Below are 25,694 nucleotides of genomic sequence, written 5' to 3' on the forward strand. Positions count from 1 at the left end.
CGTTCTCCTTTACTTTATCATTCTCTTTCCATGTGGGGAATGATCCATTGGCTCTGCATCAGATATGCCCTATTTCCATTTTCAGGGTACCTGGTATCTTCCTTGAACCACTGGAATTCAGCCATAGGCACTGCAGAGGCTTCACAACTCAAGATACCCTTCTGACCAACAGAGACACCAGTGTTCTTGGCTTTTGAGATATAAGGAGGGTCTGTGGAAGGAAAATGCAGAGTGACTTCATGAAACAGATGAAAGGGGAATTTAGTCACCTGTTATGCAAATGGATTTCTTGTGGCACCCTACCTTCCCAGTTAAATAACCCTTTATTTTAGGAAAATAATTCTTGCTTAAAGATATTGCATTTACCCCAGCATCTTCTTAAGCCTTGAAATCAATTCAAAGTAAACAATTCTCCCCATTAGCTAAAAGTTCTGACAGGCACAGGTAGACTCCAGGGGCAAAATGGCAATGGGGACACTCATGGTGCAAAACAATCTGAGAAAGTATTTTCCTGTTGGAAACAATTTGGAACTATCAGAAAATGGCACTGTCATGACCAACTTGTTCTCTTAATGCCTATATTATTTTTTCCTCTGAAACTTCCTGACAATGGGTCAACTCACAGTTTACAGTGATTTTTACTTTCCGCACATCAGGTGCGGCAACATCATTCAAGGCGCTGCATTCATACTCCCCAGACTGGTCACGTTTGATGTCAGAGATTTCCAGGTATTCATCCTCACTCACAAAGCCCTGGCCTTCTGGGAGGAAAGAAAGAGACAGAAACAATCAAGAAACTGTGAAACCAGGGACAGAACCATATTCATATCTTGAGCTTGTAATGAAAGAAATACAAAAAGCTGTAATAATGGGGTTTGAACATCGAGTCAAAGATTATAAGACACCATGTTGACCAAATAGTATGGCATTTGAAGAAAGAAATTATCTGCTTGAGTCTTGCATCAATGTGTTTTTGTCCAAGTCACTTTAACTTTTTAGACCATTTGAAAAGAAGAGGCTTTCATTTTTTTCCTATATGATTATTATGAGGATTAACTAAGAGAATACATGTGAAATGCCCAACACACTAGTAAACTTTGATATTTTAAAGAGAATTGTTATGATTAATAACATAATAAAAATGTAAGGATAACTTTAGGGTATGTTAGTGTGGGCATCTTAATTTTTTTTATTATGTAGAAATTCCCTTGGAGACAGAGCACAAAATACTAACTACTTGTAGAATAAATAAGCAAAATAAATTAATATTTTAATATAGACAGATGTAAAGCAGTAGATTTGTTTTCAAATTGTACTAGAGAAGAAAAATTGGAGAAAGAGTGAATACAGAAGTACTCTGTGACTGTTTTGCAGGATGTGCTCAATAAATGTTTGCCAACATAAAATAACAGTGGTGGCCTCAAATGATGGATCCAGAGTTACTGGAACAGCCTTATGGATTTAATACCTGACTTTGTGGGACATTCTGGAGGCTTTATTCCTAGGCACTTGTGAAGATTGGAATTCATGATACAAAATATTGTGGGTTTGTAAAATGTATATTGTTTGCAGCCATTACATGTCTTACAAAAATCTGGTCCCTCTGTCTTGTCCCTTATCCCCATCCCTGTGGTTCAGCACAAATAGAACAGACCCTCTGCCTTGAAATTCAAATGTTTTCAGTTCTGTCAAAGCACTAGGCTCCCATGAAAACCCAGCCAACACAAAGGCCAGGGAGGAAGTACAGCCATTTGCATTTCTTTTCTGCCTGTTGCCTGATTCCTTTTTGTGCTCCAGACATTAGAGTGAAAACAGTTTTAGGAAGATAACAACTCATTATAATTTTCCTCAAACACACATATAAACATATTCCTATCCAATGGATGCTCCATCAACTAAGTTTAGGTCCACTATGGATGTGAAACAGCAGGAAGTTGAGGGGTAGGGTGATGGGCAGTGGGTAGAGAGACAGGTGCTTTAACAACCTGATTTGGATTCAAGTCTAAGCCTTGGGGAGTTTTCCCCCACCCTGCCCATTTCCCCAGACCACTTGCTTTTCACCTCATGTGACCTTCATTGCCTCCTCTTCCCACCCTAAGTCCCAAACACCCAGGCTCTTCCATTAGTTACCAAGTATATCCCAAGAAGGTGTGGGGCCCCTGGCAAAATATTTTTCAAGGGGACCCTCTATATATAAACAATTGCAGTCACCAATTCTGGTAGCCCAATATCATGTAATTACATGAAAGAAATGTTGGCCTTCCAGCAGGAGCAATCCTTTGCCACCCTCCTAGAACCAGGAACTGTTGATTGGGTCCCAGTACAAGCCCACAGGCATAAGTGTGGGAATCTTGGGGAATCTAGTTGAACCCACATGAAGAATGGCTGAGGGTAGAGGTTGTAAACGCACCCTGAAGGGGAGAAATAGGGTCGTAGGGCCCTATTTACCAGGATCCCAAGGTAGTGGTGCTGGTCACAAGCCCTGTACCACAGCAGACATTTGGTCATTCACGCTAATTCATATACTAATTCCTCAAGATTTATTGGCGGGATGTAAACATCTTCCCATCTTTTTCCCCCCTTATTTCTCTTAGGGTTAACAGAATCTCACAGTTGAAGAAGATTCTGAGACCACTTATTTCAGGAAGTCTATAAAGACAAAAATTGCCTCACTTATTGAAATTATGTTGGTGGACCAATCTAAGTATTTTAAAGGATCAAACAACGATATCACACCAAAACAACTTCCCAAATGCACTGTACCTTTTCTGCAGTGAATAAATATGGCAGAATTGAAAGTCTGCCTTCGTACTACTAACAGGCCATTATTTTTTCAAAATGTGCTGCGGTGCATTTACCACAAGTAATTAAACTCCACTTCATTTGACCAAAGGAGCCACCTGCAGTAGGGCCTGGCAGGAGCCTCAGGCAGGGTTACTGACCTGCTAACCTTGGAGAGAATGAGATAGATCTATATCATGCTACACAGTATACACCAGACAGCTGTCTTAAAGTCCCTGATAAGGCAAGTTTATGGATGCCAGTCAACTTAGAAGTGTTGGTTTGTGCAAAGGGAAAGGATAGCCTCAAAGAAGGTGGAGGTCAATGTGCTGGGGCCCTGAGTAATTCTCTGCATTTGTATGAGTAGGGCAGATTCTGGATTCTTCATGAAGCAATTACAGGGCAACACAACCACCCTTTGGAATGCAGGGATGTATTTTCACTATCTGTAATGGTATTTTTATGGAACAATTATATGACAGCAAAAAAAGGAAGAAGGAAGAGAGTGTTTTGTGCAAAATAGGGATCGTTATGATAATACTACCTCATTAAGTGATAAAATGAATTTTGTCAAGTTTGTACCATAAAGTAAGTGCTTCTCAGATTTTAATTTGCATATAAATTCCTCTGGGATCTAAAAAATATAGAAATTCTGATTCAATAGGTCTAGATCAGGGCCTGGGACTCTGCATTTCTAACAGATGCCTGAGTATCTCCATGCTGCAGGTCTGGGACCCACACAGTGAGCAGTGAAGCTATAAGGCACCACCACGTGCTGTTCTCAGCTCTCTCTTGTCACACATTTCTAACTGTCTGGGTCTGTGAAGTGGCCATTTGGTCAACAGAGCTTACTGAATGCCCCTCAGTAAGGGGATTCTTGTGGAGTCTGCATCTCAAAAGACACCCTCTTGGGGGTATAGCACTCAGTAAGGTGCACTGAAGCCGGGCATCTGGAACCCTGAAGCGAACTGTTCACTGAGTGTTTATGATCTTACTACAAAGTGTTCATTCTCTTGAACGGATTTCTTTGCTAAGAAATGGAAAGAGGATGTTGAAATCCCTCCCCATCTCAAGCCCACTGAAGGTGTTTGAGATGTTATTTTTGTTACTGCTTTGAATACTAGGTGAACAAATCTAGGTTGCTAAATGCCTAGAGACCTAGGAAACTGCAGGGTTTAATGCTTTCCCTGCCCTCTCCAGTTCTGGTTGCAATGGAAAATCCTGATTCCATGCTGCAGAGAAAAGGGCAGAAGGCAACACATGTTTTAATCCTCTTTGCTGGCTGCCAAGAAGACAAACTGCTGATGTGGAAGCAGAGGAAGGGAACTGGGCAGGGAGAAACACCTGAGGGAGGAACAAGAGAGGAAGGAGGAGGAGAAGGAGGAAGGAAAGAAAGGTAGAGGGGGTGCAAGCAAGATGACCCAGGTGCCACAGGAAAGATTCTGAAGACACTTTCAAAAGGGATTAAAGAAAAAAACAAAAGGACTAAAGCCTAAAGGGCTACAATATTTTCTCTGACAAAATGCATGAAAATGAGAGTTCCAAATCTGCTTCACAGTTTTGCTTTATGGTGAGATGTCTCTTAATAAGCCAATAACCCAAAAGCATTATCAACCTGCTCTATGCATTCAGGCATCCCAATATAACACGATTGGGAGGAAAAGTAAGTGAGTTCTAAGCCATTGGCAGAAATATATATTTTTTAAATGGATTATTTCTGGGATGCCTGGGTGGCTCAGTTTGTTAAGCATCCGACTTCCGCTCAGGTCATGATCTCGTGGTTCATGGGTTCAAACATTGGGCTGTGTGCTGAAAGCTCAGAGCCTGGAGACTGCTTCGGATTCTGTGCTTCCTCTCTACCCCTCCCCTACTCATGGTCTGTCTCTCTTTCTCTCTGAAAAATAAATATTTAAAAAAAAATTTTTAAATGGGCTATTTCTTTCCTTAGATGAGTACTTTTAAGAAAGTCAATACACTATATTAGTGAGATTAAGATCTTCAAGAATACAAATGGGGCCATTTATCATGGGATGTGGGAGGTCCCTGGACTAGGGCCCCTTAGATGCAAGGCATGTGCCTGGGGACAGAGTAAGCAAGCCCCGTGGTTCTGTGGGCACAAGGGGGCTTCTTCTACAAAGACACATATTCTGACTTGACACAGTCACAGAAGGCAAAGAACAAACAGTGTCCACGCATAGGGTCTGGCATCTTAGAAACGGAGGGGAAGACCAAGAAACTGCTTCAGGGAAGGATCCTTGGCATGATCTGCTTTCCCTGATATTACCTGCAGTTATCTTACTCACATGTACCTTGAGAAAAGGGCTGGGTTAGACACTGTATGTGGGGTGGAGATGATGTAGAAGACAAGGTCCTTGACCCTGGGCAGTCTATAATCTCATGACCCCACAACTGGAGCACTGTATATTTTTCTGTCCCTCAGCTCAGTTTTCAGTGTTCTTAATCATTTTTAGATCCCTCTCGTAAGGTGCAGTGGGTCAGAAAGATTTATTAGAGCTGGAAGAAACTTAAACATCATCCTCATCTCTGAGGAGACCAAATGGGAAATCCAGAGTAAAATCTGGAAGGATTCTGACCTTGTTCCTCTTCTTTCTTTTTCCCTTCACATCCTGTCCTCCCATGCCAGCTGTATCTCAGTCACCATTCCTGTGCCTAATCGTTCCTTCTTTTCCTCACACAACTCCTTAGAATTTCAGTTGGAAACACCGTGGAGGATCAAAGATTTTAGCCTTCCATTTTTTGGATTATTGTCCCTGACAGAATATCTTTCCCCATTCTGTGCAAACATCCCCAGGGATGATTTCAGAGGGAAGTCTATTCTGTTGCCATACTATTCACACCATCCAAAACAAGCATCCTCATATTGAGGCAAACTCTGCCTGGCTTCTCCCTTTGAAATAATTAAAAAGTCCCCTTCTGGGTGCCCCAACCCCAGTGTCCCTCCTCATATGCCGTTGAAAGCTGATGCTCTATCCAGGGAAACTGCTTTGTGAGGTTAAATGTCAGCACCTGTCACAGCTTTTGCCAAGAGATCTGTCAGGAGATGGCTCACAGTGGCACATGCCTAGGGGCGGGTGTCTTAGAGGAAATTAATATGAGGAGATGAGAAGGGGGAGGAGTGCTAAGAATTTAAGGAGGTATTGACACAGAGAAAATGGCATCATGAAGAGAACAGCCAGAGGAGGGAAAGAGGAGTCAGATGGCTGAGAAAGGAAGAGAAGAAAGAGAAAGAGGAAGAGAAGGAAGCCATTGGGAGTGGGAATTGTGTAGACACCCCAGGGTCCATGATAGGATTTCTCGAAAAGCAAGAACAGACATTTCCCTGTTCCCTCAGCAAGAAGGGCTATTATAGATGCTCCTTATTAATACTAAACTTGGAAAGTTGGAATCCAAAGTCCAGGTGCTTGTGTGAATGCTTCTGACCTATTTAGGCCTCACCTAGGCTTTTTGATCTATATTAGACAATAGCTTCTTGTCCATTCACCAAAACTAAGTATCCATTCAAGTTAGCAAGGAACTGAGATTTTGCTTCTATAAGGAGTGCTTAGTAAATCAAACAAGGTGTGGGTTGGCTGGCTTGTTGTATATTTTCTGGAACTCCTATCCTAGAGGTCTGGAGCAAGATAAGGTCAAGGAAAAGAACTGTCTGGAGTAGTTCCCTCCCAGTGGCTTCTGTGCCCTTGAGGTATGTAGGGCAAGGTAGATGTCAGAAGTGCATGTGATGATATGTGCCACAATGTTGTCACTCATCCATCTCTCTCTCCAGGATTCTGGCCAGTAGAACATAATCACATAAAGTGAGCCACAAGCAGATCAAAATACCAGCTTTAATGCTGTCAGGTTGGCCTACAATCTGGGCTTGGCATCCAAGACTGACAGAGGTTCTTGCCTTTCTCCCTATGAACTAAAGGTGTCTGGACTACTGCAGTAGGAGTACTTGCCTTTGGTATTCAGCTACAGGCCCAATGCTGGACCTGGGAATAAGGGCTGTATTGGAATAGAGAATCAAGTGTAAGGAGAACCCTTTGACCCAAGCAGAGGTAGATTAAGAAGGTGATGGAGAATCAGATGTGCTGCCTCACTTCTAGATAATGGACTTATCCCTGCTTGACAAGGTCCAAGGGCTGCTGAGCAAATAACTTTAACAGTGACATTAGTCACCCATCATCCGTGGAGACAAAGAGTAACCAGTTTAGAAGAGGGATTTATTCCTCCTAGGGAGTACAGGGGGAACTGTCTTCTGGAAACCTATAAGCTGGAGAGTAGGTTTCTTCACCCTCCCTAGGGATTTCCTGGCCTCATTCTCAAATCACATACCTCTCAACACAAGAGCCTCCTCTTGAATGACAGAAGCATTAGAAACATGCTTGAGTGGGAACTGGAGTAAAATCTCAGCACTTGGTACAATTTGGCTCATGTGACCTCAGTCTTGTATTGCCTGCACTTGCTTCTGATAAGGTAGGTGTTCCATTTCTAAATTGTGAACACACTGAGATGAGATTACACCTTCCACTCCCTTGAGCTGTATATGCATCTCATGTAGGATGAACACACAGTATCTATTCATTCTACATCCAATTGCCAAAGGTTTGGAAACTGAACCCTCACCAAATTATCTCTCTCCACTTAATCTCTCTCTCTGCCAGGCCTGCTCCACCATCTCTGTGTTCCCTGACACTCTGACTCTCTTTAGAATGCTGCTGACAATAAGCAACTCTGAGCTACCCCTCCTTAATTAAACCAGGGAGTATGGACAGCAGTATATTCCATCCTCACTTGCTCCCAACTCCCAGATACATCCCTTTGTTGCATTGGAGCTAATGAAAAGTATGATAAACCCATGGTTTCATTTTCCCTTAATTAATACAATAAATTGAATTGTGCTAAAGTCATTTTGTTCTGGAGACTGAGCCTCTGGGTCAATGTCTCACTTGCTGGTGGTGACAGAAGCTCTTTGTCTTGGGCTCAGACAACCTTTCTCAGACTGTGGCCACCAGGACCTTGCCTGAGGGAAGGGTGGTGTGCTCCTCTCCAAGACTGCCTTGCTGGCTGCCTTCCCTGAGGCTGACAGGAAGTTGGCTAATGACAAGATCAATGTGTGACTGGGAAAGTCAGCTGAGCTTCTAGTGGGGGAAAGAGTACATTAATAATGCTCTGGGGAACTGGGGGCTCAAAGGAATTTCCTGGCAGTGGTGAGTTTCCTAAATTTTTTCCCTTTTTGTGATGGAACACCTGGGATGACACAAGAAGAGAAGGGCTCAAATGACTCATCTGGTAGGACTATCCAGAAAGATAAATTCTGGTACATGGGCACTTTATCAGGAGGAGGAAAGCCAAATACAGGGGATATGAAGAGTTTCGTCTGGTATGTGGGGACAGGAGAATACAGTGTCAAGAAACCTTTTTGCAATGAGGTCTAGGAGGGAGGGCCTAGAGGTCTTGTCCCAGGTGGCACACAGCATCAACCAAGGAGCACTATGAAAACATACTTTTGTGCCCATGCTTACAGATTGGCTGAACTGTGCCATCACTGGCATCCTCTAAACACTGTCCAGGGGACCCTGACACACAACAAGGGACTACATCCCTAGTTGGTAGACTGGGAGGCTCCTGTGGCCTTTATCTACCAAGTGCCAGTTCTACTTATACACTCCCAGGCTTCTTCTGCTGAGAATGCACTCAAGACCTAGCAGTCCATAAGGCTCTGCATACTCAGAGTGTGCTCAGGCCTTCTGTTGACTGTCCATGGGCCTCCATGAGAGACATACAGTTGGAATGCCAGCAAGTGAGTCTGGCAAATGGGACCTTGCCACACTGCAAGGTACTGGCAGCCAGGGCTGGGCCTGACAGTGTCGAATGCCCTTCATCAGCCCAAAATGGATGGGAATGCCCAGATCTACTAACACAAGGCATCAAGGCAAGAGTTGCTCCTGTCGAAAGTACAGTGAAAACATGTGGTTAGTTTGGTTTTACTTGTGTCTCTTTTCTGAGATTGGTTCATTAGCCACAAGGAGAACCAGGACATGAGAGTTTTATAATCTAGATGATACTGTTGACCCAGAGGGAGTAGTCTTGAGTGAATCATATGGAAAAAGTCAGGATACTGGCAAAGATGTGGCCCATAGCCTTGCAATGGAAGTCCAGAGTGCATGACAGACAAAGAAAAGAGGAGTTGAACACACACACACACACACACACACACACAGGCACACACACACACACACACACACACACACACACACACACAGTGAGAGAGGAAGACAGAGAACATGAGGATACAGAATGCAAAACTCCGGGATTTCCCATAGAGGCAGACAATTGACTGAGGGCAGAAGCTTAAATCCATTTGGAGAACAAAGCAGACTATTTAATTAAAGAAGTAGCTAACATTTATATTCTACAAAGTATTCAAATGTAGACAGATATAAACAGTTCAAACCAAAAAGACATAGAGGTTGAAGAAAACAAAATCATTGCTTTTAGAAAGCACAGCCGAAAGAGCTAAGTTATTGACAAAACATTAAGGGCATTTGAAAAGTTTTTCTTTATTACAGGGTTTCTTCTTTCATTACCATTATTTGCACTCTGAACCAACAAGGTTATTTCATTACTAACAACTAAAAGGAGAATAAACTCTGTACTTTAGTTGAAATAAACTACTGCGTTAAAAAATAATCAATAATTTAAAAAAATGAATCAAAGCACTGAATAGGTACTACTTGTTTCATTTGTGTATGTCTTATAGACGTCTTAAGAAAGTTTGATTTGATCTTGCCTGCATTAGCCTAAGCAGGAATGACGAGTTACCCAGCTCCAGTTTCAATATATATATTATTTATTTGGTTAGTTTATTTATTTATTTTGAGAGAGAGAAAGAGAGAGAGCCATCAGTGTGCAGCTTGATAGGCTCGATCCCATGAACAATGTGATAATGACCTGAGCTGAAATCAAGAGTCAGATGTTTAACTGACTGAGCCACCCTGGTGCCCCAGAAAACAATATGTTGGAAGTGCCCCAGAAAACAATATGTTGGAGGTATGGAAATGTCCCATGCCACTGTGTGATCAGTGAGTATCCAACACCAGAATTACCTAAGGGTGTTTTGAAAAAATGTGCTTCTTGAGCCCACAGCAAATCTAGAGGGTCAAAATCCATTGGGGTTCAGCTTGTGCCCAAACTCTTCAAATTACTTCTAATAACAGAGCACATCGGCTGAATGCTGTGCTCCTTATGTGGTTTGGGGGGAATTAAATCTTTCCTTCCAATACCAACTGCACATGGCTTGTTTTCCCTGGGGATTAATGTTTTTTGTATAGCAACACCAAGGACGTCTTTGTTATTTTTATAAGTAGGGTGACCTTATAGTTAAGTTTGTCTGGGACAAGTTGTCAGGTGACACCTGTTTTCCAAGACTAATTATTAATGGTCACCTTCTGCTCTCAAAAGTATCCTGTTCTGGATGATAATCCATGTGGCCACTGTACTCCCAGGGCATGGAAAGTCCTGCCGTCAGGATCGGCCTGGGCTGCTGATTGCACCTTACTCTGCCTGTGGGGCTGTCCCAACACCCACACTTTTAAAGTCAATAAGAAGTGGTTTGGTCCCCAAGGAAATTGTGCATTCTCAGATGTAAGATTCTGCTAGACGAAGGTCAATAATGACTTCAAGTGCTCTGTTCCTTGGAGCTTGAGACCCATGAGCTAACTACAGTTTTCCATGAGATTATAGACTAGAGCAGCTGCTTGGACACTAAATCAACTGCAACAAGGGGATCAGCACTGCAGCTCAAAGGATGGAAACCCATCTGGGGTTTAACAAATCCTGGCTCAAATTCCTGGCATGTCATCTACCATACCTGCACCTTCTAAAATGGTTAGGATGGGCCAGAGAACTCATGGACACAGTGCCAGAGCCTTTTCAGGTTATTGGGGAGATGCTCTTTTGAGGAAGAATGTAGCCCAGTTTCTACACTTAAAGCCTTGATGCAGCCTGACTCTTCTCACTTTCTCTCCTCCTTCCTCTTCTCTTATTCTCTCCCTTTTATGTTCTCCCAGTATTAGTTCCCAACAGCACAGCCACATGACAATGATGCTAATTATCAATGTTCATTAATATTTTTGAAATCCTTATATTAGCTTCTAGGCAAAACACCCACTAAGCCAAGCAGCACACTTGGCATGCTGGCCGCACCTGAGACATTCTGCACACTTCACAGAATTGGAGGGCCTGAGCTCTGAAGCATCACAGGAGATAGCTTTGCTCACACACTCAGAGCAGCAGCTGAAAAGGAAGAATTAGGAACTGTGCACTCAATGGACAATGTCTCTGCCTTTGGGGCCAAGAGCCCTTATTGTGAGGTTGGATCCCTTTGGAAACTTTCTTGTCAAGGACTCTCTACATCTGCACCTTGTGCTATTCTAGGCAAGTCTGTCTGCCTCTTATCATCCAACTTGGACTCTTATTAACCTGACCTCTCACAAAAGACATCTATCTTCTTGGCTTCCCTTCTTAGCCTAGTCCCCATAGAAGTCACCATACACACAGTCTTCTATGACTCTGCCAAGAACATGAATAAGTGGATAAAACTACTGAATTAGAGATCAGAAGACCTGTATCTAACCCCAGCATTGCCACTAATGTGCTATGTGACTTTGAGTAAGTGTTTTAGCACCCCAAGCCTTAACTATTTATCTCCTATCAAATAAAATCATCCTTAGATGATTTCTAAGGTCATTTATAGTCTTTCATAACTTAGCAATAGAGTCTATGACCAGGAATCCTGCATAATTCTTTGAGTTCTAGAAATCTTATGACCATGGTGTTGATAGGCAAAGTTCCAACCCAGAAACTCAGGGTCACTGACCTATATGGAAACATAAGAAGTTTCCTGCAGTCAGGCATGCACACTGCAGAATTGACCTATGCCACCCTAGCTTTATCTGGGGTCTTGACAATGCAGGCACAATAATAAAGACACCATGCAATTTCAAGGTGGCTCTCATCTGTCACTGTGCTATTGCTGCTCGGTGATGAGGAGGAAAGAGGTTTTGACAATTATGAAAGACTGTGCGTGCCTGAGGGTAATGTCTTCTATTAATGGGGGAAATTAATTCTTTTCGTTCCCTTCTAAGAATCCTATTCATGCAGATTATGACAAGTAGCTGTTCTTGTTTCCCTCCTCTCGATGGGTAGGTTGGAGTAACGTCTTACAGGTATAACTAATCATCCACTTATATGATTTGAGACCCATTTTCGTGGATCTGAGGGTACACTACAAATGCAGGAAAATGACGCTTCTCTCTGCTTTCTGTCCTCCCCTACCTTTGCTAAAAATATCCCTTCTTAGTTATGTGGCTCATCTTGCTATCCCTTCCCAACCAGAAAACAGACACTTGAGAAACAAGGAAAGGGGCATTGGCAGTAGGAAAGGCCCAACACTCAGTACTACAACTTAAATTTCCCTTGCACCTCCACTGTCAGAATTGATCTATGGCTACACCAGAATAGAACCAAGATCTGAGGGGCCATGTGATGGTTAATTTTATGTATCAACTTGACTGAGCAAAGGATGTCCAGATAGCTGGTAAATATGATTTTAGGGTGTGTCTGTGAGGTGTTTCCAGAAGAGATTAGCATTTGATTCAGTAGACTGAGTAAAACAGATTGCCCTCATTAATGTGGTAAGCATTATCCAGTCCATTGAGAACCTGAATAAAACAGAAAGATGGAAGAAGGGGAAATTCTCTCTCTTTTCCTGTGCTAGGATGTCTGTCTTCTCCTGCCTTTGGACATCAGAGCTCCTGGTTCTCAGGTCTTCAGATTCTGGCACTTACACCAGTGGCTCCTTTGGTCTCAGGACTGGGAGTTACACCATCTTCTCACCTTGTTCTCAGACCTTCAGACCAGACTGAATTATACCAGAAGGTTTCCTGAATATGCAGCTTACAGATGGCAGATTATGGGATTTCTTATCTCCATAACCACACGAGCTGATTCCTGTAACAAATCTTATCTGTCTCTCTCTCTACCCTATTGATTCTGTTTCTCTGGAGAACCCAGGCCTATTGGAACCCTATGAGGTCAAGGTTCTGGTCTTCACTCCGCTACTAATTAGCCAGGAGTTCTGTGGACAATCCACTTCACTTCATGAAAATTCAGTTTCCTTATCTACAAAATGAGGGCACTGGGCCATTTATTTCTTAGCCCCTTAGCCACAGTTCTTCTCTCAACTTAATTCATGGCAGTCCTTCTGGCCCAGTACATAGGGATGCTGGGCTCTTATCATCAGTCTCTGGATAGCAACCAGCATTTGATCAAGGCCTGAAGCCCCTGGGTAGGGAAGTCTGGAGTGTGAATCCTACTTCTACCCTTGAAACCTGGGGCTGTCTCTGGTTCTGGGAAATGCCACAGCTCAGCACACTGGGTGGGATGTGAAGGTTCAAGCAAGGCTTGCCAGCCTCTAAAATTACTCTCACCATGCCCCTGTTGTGCCACCCTTCCTGCCTGCCTTTGCTGGGTTTCCCTGTACTTAGTGGCCACATAAGCCCAGCAGGCCTCTGTCAAAATTAACACATCTTACCCAGAGAGGGAGAAGAGTACTGAAATATATATATATATATATATATATATATATATATATATATATATATATTATAAAGCAAGGAGGATTGTAAGGGTGACTGGGTTCCAACAGGGCAGGCCTGGATTGAAGTATCGTGTACAAAAATGAGGACATTGGAATGGGCTACTGTGTTCCATGCCATGCAGGGCAGGTGCCTAGAGCCTGGTAGCTAAACAGATGGTGCCCATGGATTTCCAGGACTATCCAGACAGGGAGCTTCTTAGGAGAATGAGTCAGGATGCATAGTGTCAGCCACCTTCTTTCTGTGGCCCTGAGCTTGCTCTAGTTACACACAACTCTAGAGGTTTTCTCAATTATAGAACATTGTACCCCAATGGTACATAATAAAATTAATGTAAATAACAGTGTGGTATTTACTTCACGCCGCATGTTATTCACATACGAACACACAGATACACATATGGTATGCATGCATAGCAGTAGAGCAACATTCAATATAGAAAGGAAAATACAGAGCCATTGCAATTCTGAAACCAATTCCATTGTGTGGGTTCCCACACACACACCAAGCAATTCAACACCAGCTGGGGGTTCTGCAATTCAACTCAATTCTGACGCTAATTACCTGGAGATAGCATCAGATACCACCAGGTAAGGGCTCAGTCCCACAGACACTGTTAATCCCACACTTCAGAGGCCAATTGCAAGTCTGGGCTGTTCTTTCTGCTTCTGACCCACTGGCTATGGATCAGAGATTCCAGTGACTCCTCCTTGGGTTTGATTGATTTGGTAAAGTGGCTCATGAAACCCAGGGAAAATTTAACTTACTAGATTATTTATTTATCATAAAAAGATGTAACTCCAAACAGCCAGATGGAAGAGATGCATAGGGCATGGCATGGGGAAAGGGGCACGAAGCTTCCATGTCCTCTCAGTGCTCCCTTATCCCTGAATCTCCATTTGTTCACCAACCCAGAAGTCTATGAACCCTGCCCTTTGGGGTTTTCGGGAGTCTTGATTATGTAGGCATGAGTGAGTAAATTGCTGGCCATTGATAACTGAACTCAGTCTCCAGCCCCTGTCCCCTGCCTGATGTGGTGTCATGGGGATGGGGGACACTGAGAGTTTCAGCCCTCTAACAACAGGATTGGCTCCCCTGGCAACCATTCTCCATCCTTAGGTGCTTCCAAAGTCACATCATTAGCATAACAGAAGATACTTTTTCTGTCATCACAGGAAATTTCAAGGGTTTTAGGAGCTCTGTGTCAGAAACTGAGCAAAGACCAAATATGTTTTTCTTATCATAAATCACAAAATAACAGCTATTTTTTTCAAGCTTTCCTCATCATTTAGGAAATAGCACAATACTAGTTCATGAGAAACCTCTAACTGTATACATTTGTGTACACCTGCTTACCCACCCAGGCCTTCTGGTTCTAGATTATTTCTAAAAGCATTAGGTTTAACATTTGATAATCAATATCTGGTTGAAAAAAAGAATGTCTTCTTTCCAACCATTGATTCAGTGTGTATTGTGTGTGTGTGTGTGTGTGTGTGTGTGTGTGTGCAAAGAAAATATAGCAAAATAATGAATAGATCTCACCTATAATCCCATGATAAGGGACAAAGATATAAGAAAGTGCAATGAGCCTTGAGCTTAGCAAATCAGAAGGTAATTCATCTTGAGAAGAAAACAAGTGGTATTTACATTATTAAATCACAATTACAAAGCCAATCAGCTGCAGAAGAGAAGAGACCATTTCCATCAATTATTACTGAACTGAACATAATTTTTCAATCACCAGCAGATTGTAAATGGGGGCTACAGCTCATCCAGGAACTCTTCTATCATAGGAGTTATTAATCAGGTATTAACTTTGTCGAATTAGCAAGGACACCAGTGAGATGATGGGGAAGTGGGATACAGAAAAGACAGGAGGAGGTAGCCAGGTTAATTCCTGAGATGGAAGAACAGAGCACTTGAGAAGGAGACCTGTGGTCAGCCACCGATGAGTCAGTGCTCCTGCTGTGTTGAGGAAAACACTTGGCTCCCATGTTTTCATTCTAAAGAGTCAACACATGAACAGGTACAAATAAATAAGAAAGCCATGCACAATTTATTGCCTGTTTAATTTTTGTGCAAGAAGGAGCTCTGTAAAGACTATTGTATTCACTGGGGCCTAACCATGAGGAAGCTTTGGGTTTGGGTCGCATGGCTGACTGCTGGCTTTTGTGTGCTCCCCACCTACATACCTACCATCTGGGTGCTTCTGTGTTGGTGCAAAGTAAAAACTGCCTGACTCATTAGAATCTCATGGAGGATGAAAAAAGCACATACAAAAGACTTTTGTGTACTCCTCTACTGTGCTGGGGTTATGGTACAGGTCTCAATAAAGAGTTCTACCACTCTAGTGGTTTACTAGGTTCTCTGGTCCTCTGTACTCTATCTTCCTCCGTCTTACCATTTTGTAAAATTCTGGCCCCAGTGGATTTCTATGCCATAATGAATAGGCCTTGATTCCTCCAAACTGCCAAAGGTTGGTTCAATCCCCCACTTTGTAGCACAGCAGGCTGGTCTGCTAAGAAACTGATGTGTGCTTTGTCCTCAAAGCCATAGAAGGTTAGAAGGAATCAAAGGGGTTCCCTGTTCCCAATCCCCAAAAGGTGCCAGGCTTTTTGAGCTTTCCATTCTGAGCTTCTTACATCAGGATTGTTAATGGCTTTTGTGTCGTGGGGTCTCAAGCAGTTGCTAGGCACCTAGAAGATGATTACCATCCAGGTTTTTGTTTTAAAGAAACCGGAAAACAAAGAGTTTTCACTCAGTGAGGCGGGAATGGGCCAGCCAGGTGCGGGTGAGTGGGGAGTATGGACAGCCAGGTGGTGTGGTTTATAGAGGCATCTCCACCAAAGCAGATCACATATTCAATTCCTATGCAAATGCCGGTAATTGACAGCACCTCACCCGGGTGATAATGAAGATGGATCCAGAAGCTGAAATCTACTTGTCCCCACTCCCTCCCTTTCTTTTCCCTTTATTCAAGGAATTAATTGTTCCTACCACCGAGGACTGACAACTAGTGACCATCTCCTGAGCATTCTAGATACTTCAGAGAAGAAAGGTGTCTCCCCAAACATGACTTAGATTGAATTCCTCACATGTCAGGATAGCAGGGGCTCAAGAGACTAACTATAAATGTAGCAACGATCCTATAACTGAATATTATGGAATAGAAATCACATGTGTTATTTCCCCTACCTTCTCCCAACTAACTCTGACTTATCCTTTGGGGTCTTAACCTAGATTTGACTCTTTCAGGGAAGGCTGCCACAAGAGATATTTCCTCTTCAACCCTCTCGAAACACTTGTCAGCCTTCTTTGCTCCACTTTCTTCTCTGAGTGTCTGATTTACATGGGCTCCGTGAACTGGGTCTTTGCCATTGGTTTCTGGTTGGGGTGACCACTAGAAAGCCCAGTAGAGGAAGAGAAGGGAGCTCAAATGTGAATTTTCCAGCAGGGTCATGTCCCATGCCTGAGTCACTTCACCAAAGAGCATGGCTTCTCTCCAGTCAGCCCTTTCCACATAACTCTTCCCCATTTATCCAGCAACTGCCAACTTCACCCCTCTGGCTGTTACTAACCTTGGGGTAAGAACAATCCTGCTGTTACTAGCCTTGGGTGTGGGTTCCCTATACCCTTTCCATAACTTGTAAATAATCCCCTTATTAAATCTGCCTATAATTCTTCACAATGCAATGTGTTCTCTGTTTCCTGCTGGGGCCCTGACTCCTTGACCCTTAAAATCTTAGATATCCTTTCTCAAGGCTCCCATAGAACCCGTACTTATCATTACATTTATCTTTTTAGAGCAGTAATGCTCAACCTCGTGACTTGACACCACAAGGAACATTTTGCAATGTCTGGCAACCCTTTTGGTTGTCAAACTAGGGGTCAGGAAAGAGGTGCTACTGAGATATAGGGAGTAGAGTTCAGGGTCAGAGGTAGAGATCTAAAAACGCAATAGTGCACAGGGCAGTCTCCCATAACAAAGAATTTTCTGTCCCTAAATATCAATAGTGCTAAGGTTGCGAACACTGCAAGAGTGTAAACACCTGTTCAGTCACCTGAATCTCCCTCTAAAAGGAAGCTCAGTGAATACCAGACTATCCATGCCATGCACAGTGGCTTCCCCAGGGCCTTGTGCCATTGCTGACACACAGTAGGGCCTCACACACAGTGGCTGAAAAGTATTAAAAATCAATTACTTAATGCACTAATGTAACCCAGTTTCCTGTGTTTCATCATCTAACTGTCCAATGCTGAGGATAAGACAGCTCGAGTCATACCTACATATAAACCTAGCCAGAAATAACACAATAAAAGCATGCTGTCTGAACCCCTCATCAGGATTTAAAGGAAATATCTTGTACTCTTTAGCTGGGGGATGGTGGTGCCAAGAGATGAACTCAAGATGTAGAGCAGGTAGTACTTGAAGCAGCTTTGAAATATTGTCATTTCAGAAGGCAGAGTTGGACCAGCATGTAAGGCAGGGAAACAGCATGAGGAAGCGGAGGAGGTAGGACGATTCTGGAAAGTGAATTGTAAGTTATTTTATCACTCTGACTGCTTTTCTGAGGAAAATTACTGATGGCTCTCGGTTAGAGGATTCTGGCTCCAGGGGAAAATTCTGCCCTGTTAAACGACTTCAGGGAAATTGTAGTTAGGAGCCAATGGATATTTTCATGTTTTGCTTTCTCATCATACTTTTCCCAATTTTCTTACGATAAGCAAGAAAAGATGCCCACTGTGTGCCAAGCACATTATAGGCAGCAGAGGTGGTTTTTTTGGGGGGGAGAGAGATGGGGTAAAGTGGAGTGAGGTTTAAAGCACCAGGCCTAGCAAATTGAAATCACTCAGTAAATATCTATTGAATAGAATACCCTTGCACACATCATTTCATTCTGGTCTCATTTGTATGGTCTCTAATTTTAGACTCCAAATGACTAGATTCCCCTTTCACTTTGTTTCTAGCTTTACAGACCCAGCTTCTTTCAGGCCATAACCTGTTCTTGGAAAACAAGGTCTGAGTAAATCAACATTTGTGCCCAAGAACTCCAAGAGATCAGCAACAAGAGAAATCATCTTAAAAGTTTGTGGAAGTCTGATTCGGAAGGGTAAGGAAGGGTGCTCAGTGAGGCAGAGGCCACCTTTCTGAGGTCAGGCTTCAGTGGGCTAATATCTAATCAGAAGCCACCAAGCACCTCATCATCCCCCCCAGGTGGCCCCTCCACAGTGGGGACGGGACGCTCCAGTGCCTTTTCCACAAGTTGCTCACAGTGACAGCCCCTCAGAGAGGCTCTGGGATGAGGACAGAGTGCAGATAGGAAGAAGGGAGCCAGCACCCCACGCCTTTGGGGGATGTGATGGCAGCTGTCCCCCGCTGGGATGAAATGGGGTTTGTGGTTTTGTGTAACCAGTTTCTAGGAGGCCTATTGCAGAGAGGAGGGAGAGGCTACTTTCACATCCAATCAAGCTGCTCTATGGGAAACAGGATGAACTAACTTGTGAGAAATCCACACCAGCACATAAATTGCTTCATGACTGCAGGGACATATAATATCTGTACACAGCTAGTATGCACACCACCTGGCAATGATGTGATTTTCAGTCCAGAATGTCAATTTATTTTTTTTTCCAGTAGGGTTTAATAATCATGCACTGACCCCAGACCGAATAAACATGCCAGGGGCAGTGCCAATAAAACATCTGATTCACCCTCTTCCTGGGAGACATTTGTAATTTTATGAACAGAGTGTAACAGGATTATAATAGAATGTATCACATAAACTTGGATATATTACAGGTCAAACCGTTTCCTAAAACATAACAGGGGCATTCTGAAATGGCTTGATCTAAATCCTATGATCCTAACACCAACATTGAAAAGGAGTTTTGCTGGGCTTGTTCATCTCATTTCTACTTTATTGTGAACTCCCTAAATTCAGCACAGGCAACCACAAGGCTTTATGCGGCAAATGATCACACACTCTGTCATACACACATGAGGAGGGTGCCTGGGAAATGCTGGAAAATGAATGTCCCCTGAATCCAGATACCTTCCATGTTACAGCCATGGGTCTTCTACCTCAGTCACCCCATTGCCAGAGTAATGTCCTTGTTAGCGATGGTGGTTCCCTGACTCTGTCTTCTCATCTCTGGTATTGCCCTTAGAATAACCAATCCACTTTCATGGATAGGACTCTATGAAAGGCTTGGGAGGGGAATGGTAACAGAGATAGCATATAATAGCTACTCTCCCTGTCAGCTTGAAAGCATATTCACTGCTGCCTCCCTCAGTGTCAGAGAGACAAGAGCCAGGGACTGTTGATAGGATATTTCATTCAGCCCCAAAAGGAACCTTTATCCTTCTGGTTGTAGTTCCAATCTTCAGACACCTAAACATTGGGAGAAGTGAGTAATCTGCAACAAGACCAACACTGGATGTGTCCTCTAAGTAGTAACCACTCTTACAAGGCAGAAACTAATAGGACCTGAAATCTTTTTTGCCAGAGGTTAAATCTTAAAATTTTCCCTCAAGCAAGATCCCGTTGAGATGTCATTCAAGACAGTCAATTATGTCCTACTCTACTAGAGGCAGCCATTGTCTACATCTGTTGACTGATGTAATTATGAATGGTTTCAGTGTAAACAATAAATGTTATGATAATGCCATGTTTAAATCATCCCAATTTCAAAACCCTCTTATGTTTAAATATCTTTTTTTTTTAATTTTTTTTAATGTTTATTTATTTTTGGGAGAGAGAGAGACAGAGCGTGAGTGGATGAGGGGCAGAGAGAGAGGGAGACACAGAATCTGAAGCAGGCTCCAGGCTCTGAGCTGTCAGCACAGAACCTGATGCAAGGTTCAAACTCATGAACTGTGAGATCATGACCTGAGCTGAAGTGGGACTCTTAACTGACTGAGCCACCCAGGGACCCCTTATGTTTAAATATCTTAAGCCAATCAGATATCAATCAAGACCATCTTTGTATAACTCCTTCTTTGTCAAATTAACTTATTCTCTCATCTTATATATGAAAGATTACCTACTATACTCACTATAATCCCTGCCCTCATGGAGTTTAGATTTTAGTAGGGAAAGAACCAACACTGGTTCATATGTGTCCGTTGTTTGTGGCTATGAAACATGTTTGTAAGTGGCAGAACCTTCTCTGCCAAAGAAATCCTACACTGGAAATTCACTGAATTATAAAAGCTGAGCTGCTCCATTGCGGTTGGGGTAGGGACTGTGGAGGAGCCCAGGACCTAAGTGCAGGGTCCATCCTCAGCCATTTGTATCCTCTTTCTGTCTCCTTCCCTTGTTATCTTCCTTCCTTCTCTAACCTTCACAGAGGCATCTGTAGGGGGTCAGAGAACTTCTAGGCCTTTTATGAACTGCAGTTAGTGATAAACAGGTTCCCACTGTTATACAGAACACAGCATAAAAGGGGAAACAATACAGAAACAGATATAATATTAAATGACAATGGAAGATTTAAGTAGCAAGTCAGAACAAAAGAAAGATGTCCAAAACTGTGTGAATTAAACAGCTAAGAATTCTGATAACTGTTAAAGGAGTTTTAAGGCAGGAAAGGTCACACACTAGGCTGGAAATTTTAAGATTTAGTTAATTATTTTAAGGTTTATGGATTTTAATTGGAAGAAAATTCCCTATATCTAGTCTAATAGTGTTGTGATACATCTTGTTCACTTCCAAGTATGCTGTTGTCAGGAGCAATAGAAAAGAGTCAAAAAGACCTTAGGTCTTCCTAGTTAGCCCATAACTACATTATTCATCCATTTATTCAGTAAATGATAAATGATTCTACCTGTGTTTCATACAGACAGTGCTGAGGGTGGAAGCCCAGCTGACTTCCATCAAAAAGCAACATAATTCACCTAAGTCATCAAGTGTGGAGGACAGAACAATAGTGAACATGCATAGTGCTTTGAACTTGTCAGGGGAAAGTTATCAAATAAATTTGTGGTATTATTGTTGTATTGTTCAGCATCGTCCAGTTAAAATTAGTTGAAGTTTTAAACAATACTTTTTATAATACTCTTTACAATTCCTTGGTTATATAAAAGCATATTAATCACATTGTTAGACCACCAATGCCTGTGTCAGGTAGTAGGAATACAGACAAACGAGACAATCCTTGTTGAAGTCTTAGGGTCATAAAGATGATTGTAACATGGAGTGTGGTACATGCATCAAAGGGGGAAGCCAGAGGATTTGGAAGCAGACAGGAAGGACAGAACCAGACTGGTGTGGAAGGGTCCTATATGACTCGAGAGCTGGTGAGTGAAGAGGAATTAGCACATCCAAGAAGTTCAGATATGGCAGTCCCAGCAGAAAGGGTGTCGTGTTCAATATACAGACACAGGAGGGAGTGTGACCTCTAGGAAAGCCTAGAAGCAGAGGTGGGGCCAGATGGGAATAGCCTTGAATGCACCTGAGGAATGGCCCCTTCAAACAGGTAACAAGGACAATAATAAGGTATAAGACACATACCCTGCTCTTAAAAAGCTTACACTAGTGGGTGAGTAAGGGCATGCACACACACACACACACACACACACACACACTCACACACACACAAACACATAGCATTAATCATAACACAATCTGTTCCTTTAAGAGATATGTATTGAAAGCCTACTATGTTCCAGTGCCTGATTAATTACTGATCATACTTCAGTGAATGATATAAAATTCTTGTCTTCTAGTGGAGGAACAATAACATCAGACAGTAATAAGAACTGTGCAGAAATCTTACAACAGTAATAATAATAACTAAAATGTATCAAGTAATTACCGTCTGACAAGCACTTGCCATGAATCTTCTCATTTCATGTTCTATGGTGAAGCCCATGGTGTGCCTGCACAGGTTCCTTCTTCTGGACTGAAACACTCATTTCCCCAGCTGTGAAGAGTGCTGTCTGCTGAGTCTCCTCAGGAAATTGGGGTGGTGAGTGGCCCTGCCCAATGTTATGCCCCTTTCCTTGGCAGAATGAATGCATCCAACCACTGGCTGCTCCAGAAGATGGGCCCTTGGCTTTCATCAAGGTTAACTTCAAAGGCTTTCTTGGCACCACACACAACATAAGATGGGCTCACACCTCTGTTACGACTGCTGCTCAGTTCAAATTCTCCAAGCCACCTGATCTGGTTCTTCATCCCCTCACAGAGTGTTTGTTGACTGGACTACTGATAAAACTCCTATTTCAGTCTCAGAGACTGCTTCTTGAGGAAAGCAACCTAAGACATCTTGCAATCATTCAAGAAATTGAAGCTCAGGTCATTACTTGACCTGGGTCACACAGTTAAGAAGGAGTGCTCTTAATCCCCACATTTTACTCTTTCCTAAGCAGGATAGGCAATTACTGCTATTGTTGCTCAAAGGAGGGTGGTGACAGATGTATAGCAGCCAATACAGAGTAATCCAGAATTTCTCTTGGAGGGTACTTATCTGACATGACCACTGATTCCAAAAAAACATCCCAAACATCTCAAAATATTAATTCTCTCATTCAACAAATATTGACCACCTCTTTTGTGCCAGGTGAAGTTCTATACATGGGGGCACACAGAGACCCGAGCACACACTTAAGAGCTTAGATTTCAGAGAGGAGAACTGGTCAACAAACTGATGTGCCAGTGGTGCACAGAAAATAAACACAGCAGGCTGAAGTGCATGGGGAGCTATAAGTACATGTTATTCTATCCTGGGTGGTCAGAGACAACCTCTTTGGTAAGACAGCATTTAAGAGGAGACGTACAGGGAGTGGGAAAATAACACAAGAGGACGTGGGGGTCGTTGGGGAGACAAAGGAAAAAAACGAATGACATACAATCTATGCATCAAAGAGCACAAACAACTAAAAGAACACCTCAGGAGGCCACTCAGACCTGACTTAATACTAGTATCAGACAAAGTTGCATAAATCTGGCTGTGTCACCTTCCCTGGGCTAACTGTAGTGCAGCATATCCTGACCAGGGTCTGGAAAAAGTAGATTCAAATCTAGATTTACAACGTAATTATTCTTCCATTCCTTCTGCAGAAAGTTAAGGACACTATTTCCTTACCAGCCTCTCTTTCATGATTGTTTTCAGGTTCCAATGAGGCAATAGTATGTAAGGAGTAAGAGTTAATCTGTCACCATAATATATCAGTTCCCAAACTTTTTGGTCTCGGTATCCACTGACATTTAGAAATTGATTTAGGACCTGAAAGAATGTGCTTTACTACATTATATCTCTTGATATTTACTATATTAAACATTAAAATGAGACAAAAATTAAAAATAAAGATTCCAGCATGTATACCCACCATTACCTTCGTACCATCAGAGTAAGTATCAACACATTTGAAAAGCCAAAATGTGTCTTATTAATAGTATGAAAACAGTTTTGACCTCACAGATCCCCTGAAGGCATCTTGGGGATCAAGGGATCACAGGGTAAATGAATCACACTTTCAGAACTGTTGCCAAAATAGAAACTTCGAGGCACTGAGGTGGGCAGGGCAGGAAGACATATTTTGTGTAAAGATAAATTAAATTTCAGCAGCAAAAAATGATGACTGGCATTCTCACAGCAAAGAAGAATAAGGAAAAACTATAAAGAGTAGACACATGAACTCAACAGCATTGCAACTGGGGGTTATCTTAAATAGGAGCAAATAATCATGCACTTCAATAGCTCCAGACAGCATCCTCAAAACACAGCATTTTTCAATAGGCACTGTTCACAATGATGACCCTGGGTCATTAAGACTATGTGAAAAAACATTAAATATACTATGTTTAAGAAGCCAAGAAAAGGAAAGATATCTCTCAGAAACAAATCCTCAAAAAGTTTCCCATAGCAATCACTGAAATTTTAAAAATTGCTCTGAGGTTTTATTAAGGTATCTATTGTGTAAACTAGCTCATATCAGGTTATAGAAAAACAAAGTGTCTCAGTAATTAAATAAGAGTCCATGAATTAGGTAAGACTACATATCTCACTTAATAGATGGGCAGTAGGACTGAAGGAGATTAATGATGGCCATGTGGATACTGAGTGAACCAAAAGATACAGTGAGGGTCCAATCTTGAGTCCCATACATGAGCCACTGCCTCCCCCACCTCCCGAAGCTGCCCAGTGGACTGTGATGCACCACTTGTGAAATCAAAACCTCAGCATCTAAGTATTCGAGCTCCACCCAGGAGGGCCCAGGGAAGTTGGGTGTTCGGAGACATTGTATGTGATCTCTGCCCATCAGTCATCCTGAGCTGGGAGCCAGCAGCACTGAAGGAGATATGATAATTTATAATATCTAAATAATGCAGTCAGGTTTGCTCCCTGGCCAGAGCCACCTTGTTAGGGGCCCTGAGAGTAGGTTCCTCTGCCACAAGACACACAAGAACACACCCTCAATTACCTTGCTTCCTAACTTCCCTGGAAGGGAAGAAGGAACAGGGATCCAACAATCAAGACAATATATCTTAATCTGCCTGACCCATCTCTTAGGCAAATATGCAATTCATGGCAGTGAAGTGAATTTCCACAGAGAGAGGGTGGCCAGTGACCAGGACTGGATAATTAGGTTTTGCTGGAAAGCAGTGCTTGAGTTCGCAGATGGAAGTTTTCCCTGAAGGTCACACAGGCGGAAAGGCCAGGGTAGAAAAGATGGCAAAATTCCTAGACCTCAGGAAAGTAGGGCCAACCATTTCGAAATGACCTCTAACTCTCTTCCAGCATGCTGCTTCACTGTCTGGTGGGGCAAGTATAGGAACTGATTAACCGACTTTCCCCACCCCAATTATCTGGATTAATCAGGTTTAAAAATATCCACTTTTCCAGATCCATGAAGTAAGAACTTTGGGATGTTTGACTTATGTGCATAATTGCCTCAACTTTCTCCTTACAATTTCTGTGTAACCATAATGTGGGAGTTGTGCTTTAGAGAATTCATTACCTCCTTGGCCCACATCAGTTCATTTCCTTCCCTTCTCATTTTGTCCCCTTCAACCACCATCTTTTCCCCTAAGATCATCACACACTTATACAACTGGTCAAAGATAGTATTTGTCACTTACTCAAATGAAAGTACTTCATTTTCTAATCTCTAAGTCTAGGGATGAGGCCCAGACCACTCTAACAGACTCTCCAGGAAACTCTGAGTTCTTACTATTTACTTTTTTAAACATTTTTAAGTTTATTTATTTATTTTAAGAGAGAGAATGCGAGAGTACAAGCAAGGGA

At 42.5% G+C, this 25,694-nt stretch overlaps 1 protein-coding gene across 12 annotated transcripts in view; it reads right to left on the reverse strand.

Moving 5' to 3' along the window:
- The window catches only part of OPCML (opioid binding protein/cell adhesion molecule like), a 1,069,156-nt gene that overhangs the window by 19,220 nt on the left and 1,024,242 nt on the right, over positions 1–25,694 (reverse strand). For 9 of the 12 annotated variants that reach the window (XM_058687354.1, XM_058687350.1, XM_058687359.1 and 6 more), the window contains 2 exons: positions 624–761; positions 91–211 (listed from right to left, as the gene is read on the reverse strand). In XM_058687354.1, the coding sequence (XP_058543337.1) occupies positions 91–211; positions 624–761 (259 nt within the window). The remainder of the gene's footprint in view (positions 1–90; positions 212–623; positions 762–25,694) is intronic. The other 3 variants (XM_058687348.1, XM_058687353.1, XM_058687356.1) reach the window with 1 other exon arrangement.

The sequence above is a fragment of the Neofelis nebulosa genome, chromosome 10, assembly GCF_028018385.1.
Source record: "Neofelis nebulosa isolate mNeoNeb1 chromosome 10, mNeoNeb1.pri, whole genome shotgun sequence".
Classification (NCBI taxonomy): Eukaryota; Metazoa; Chordata; class Mammalia; order Carnivora; family Felidae; genus Neofelis; species Neofelis nebulosa.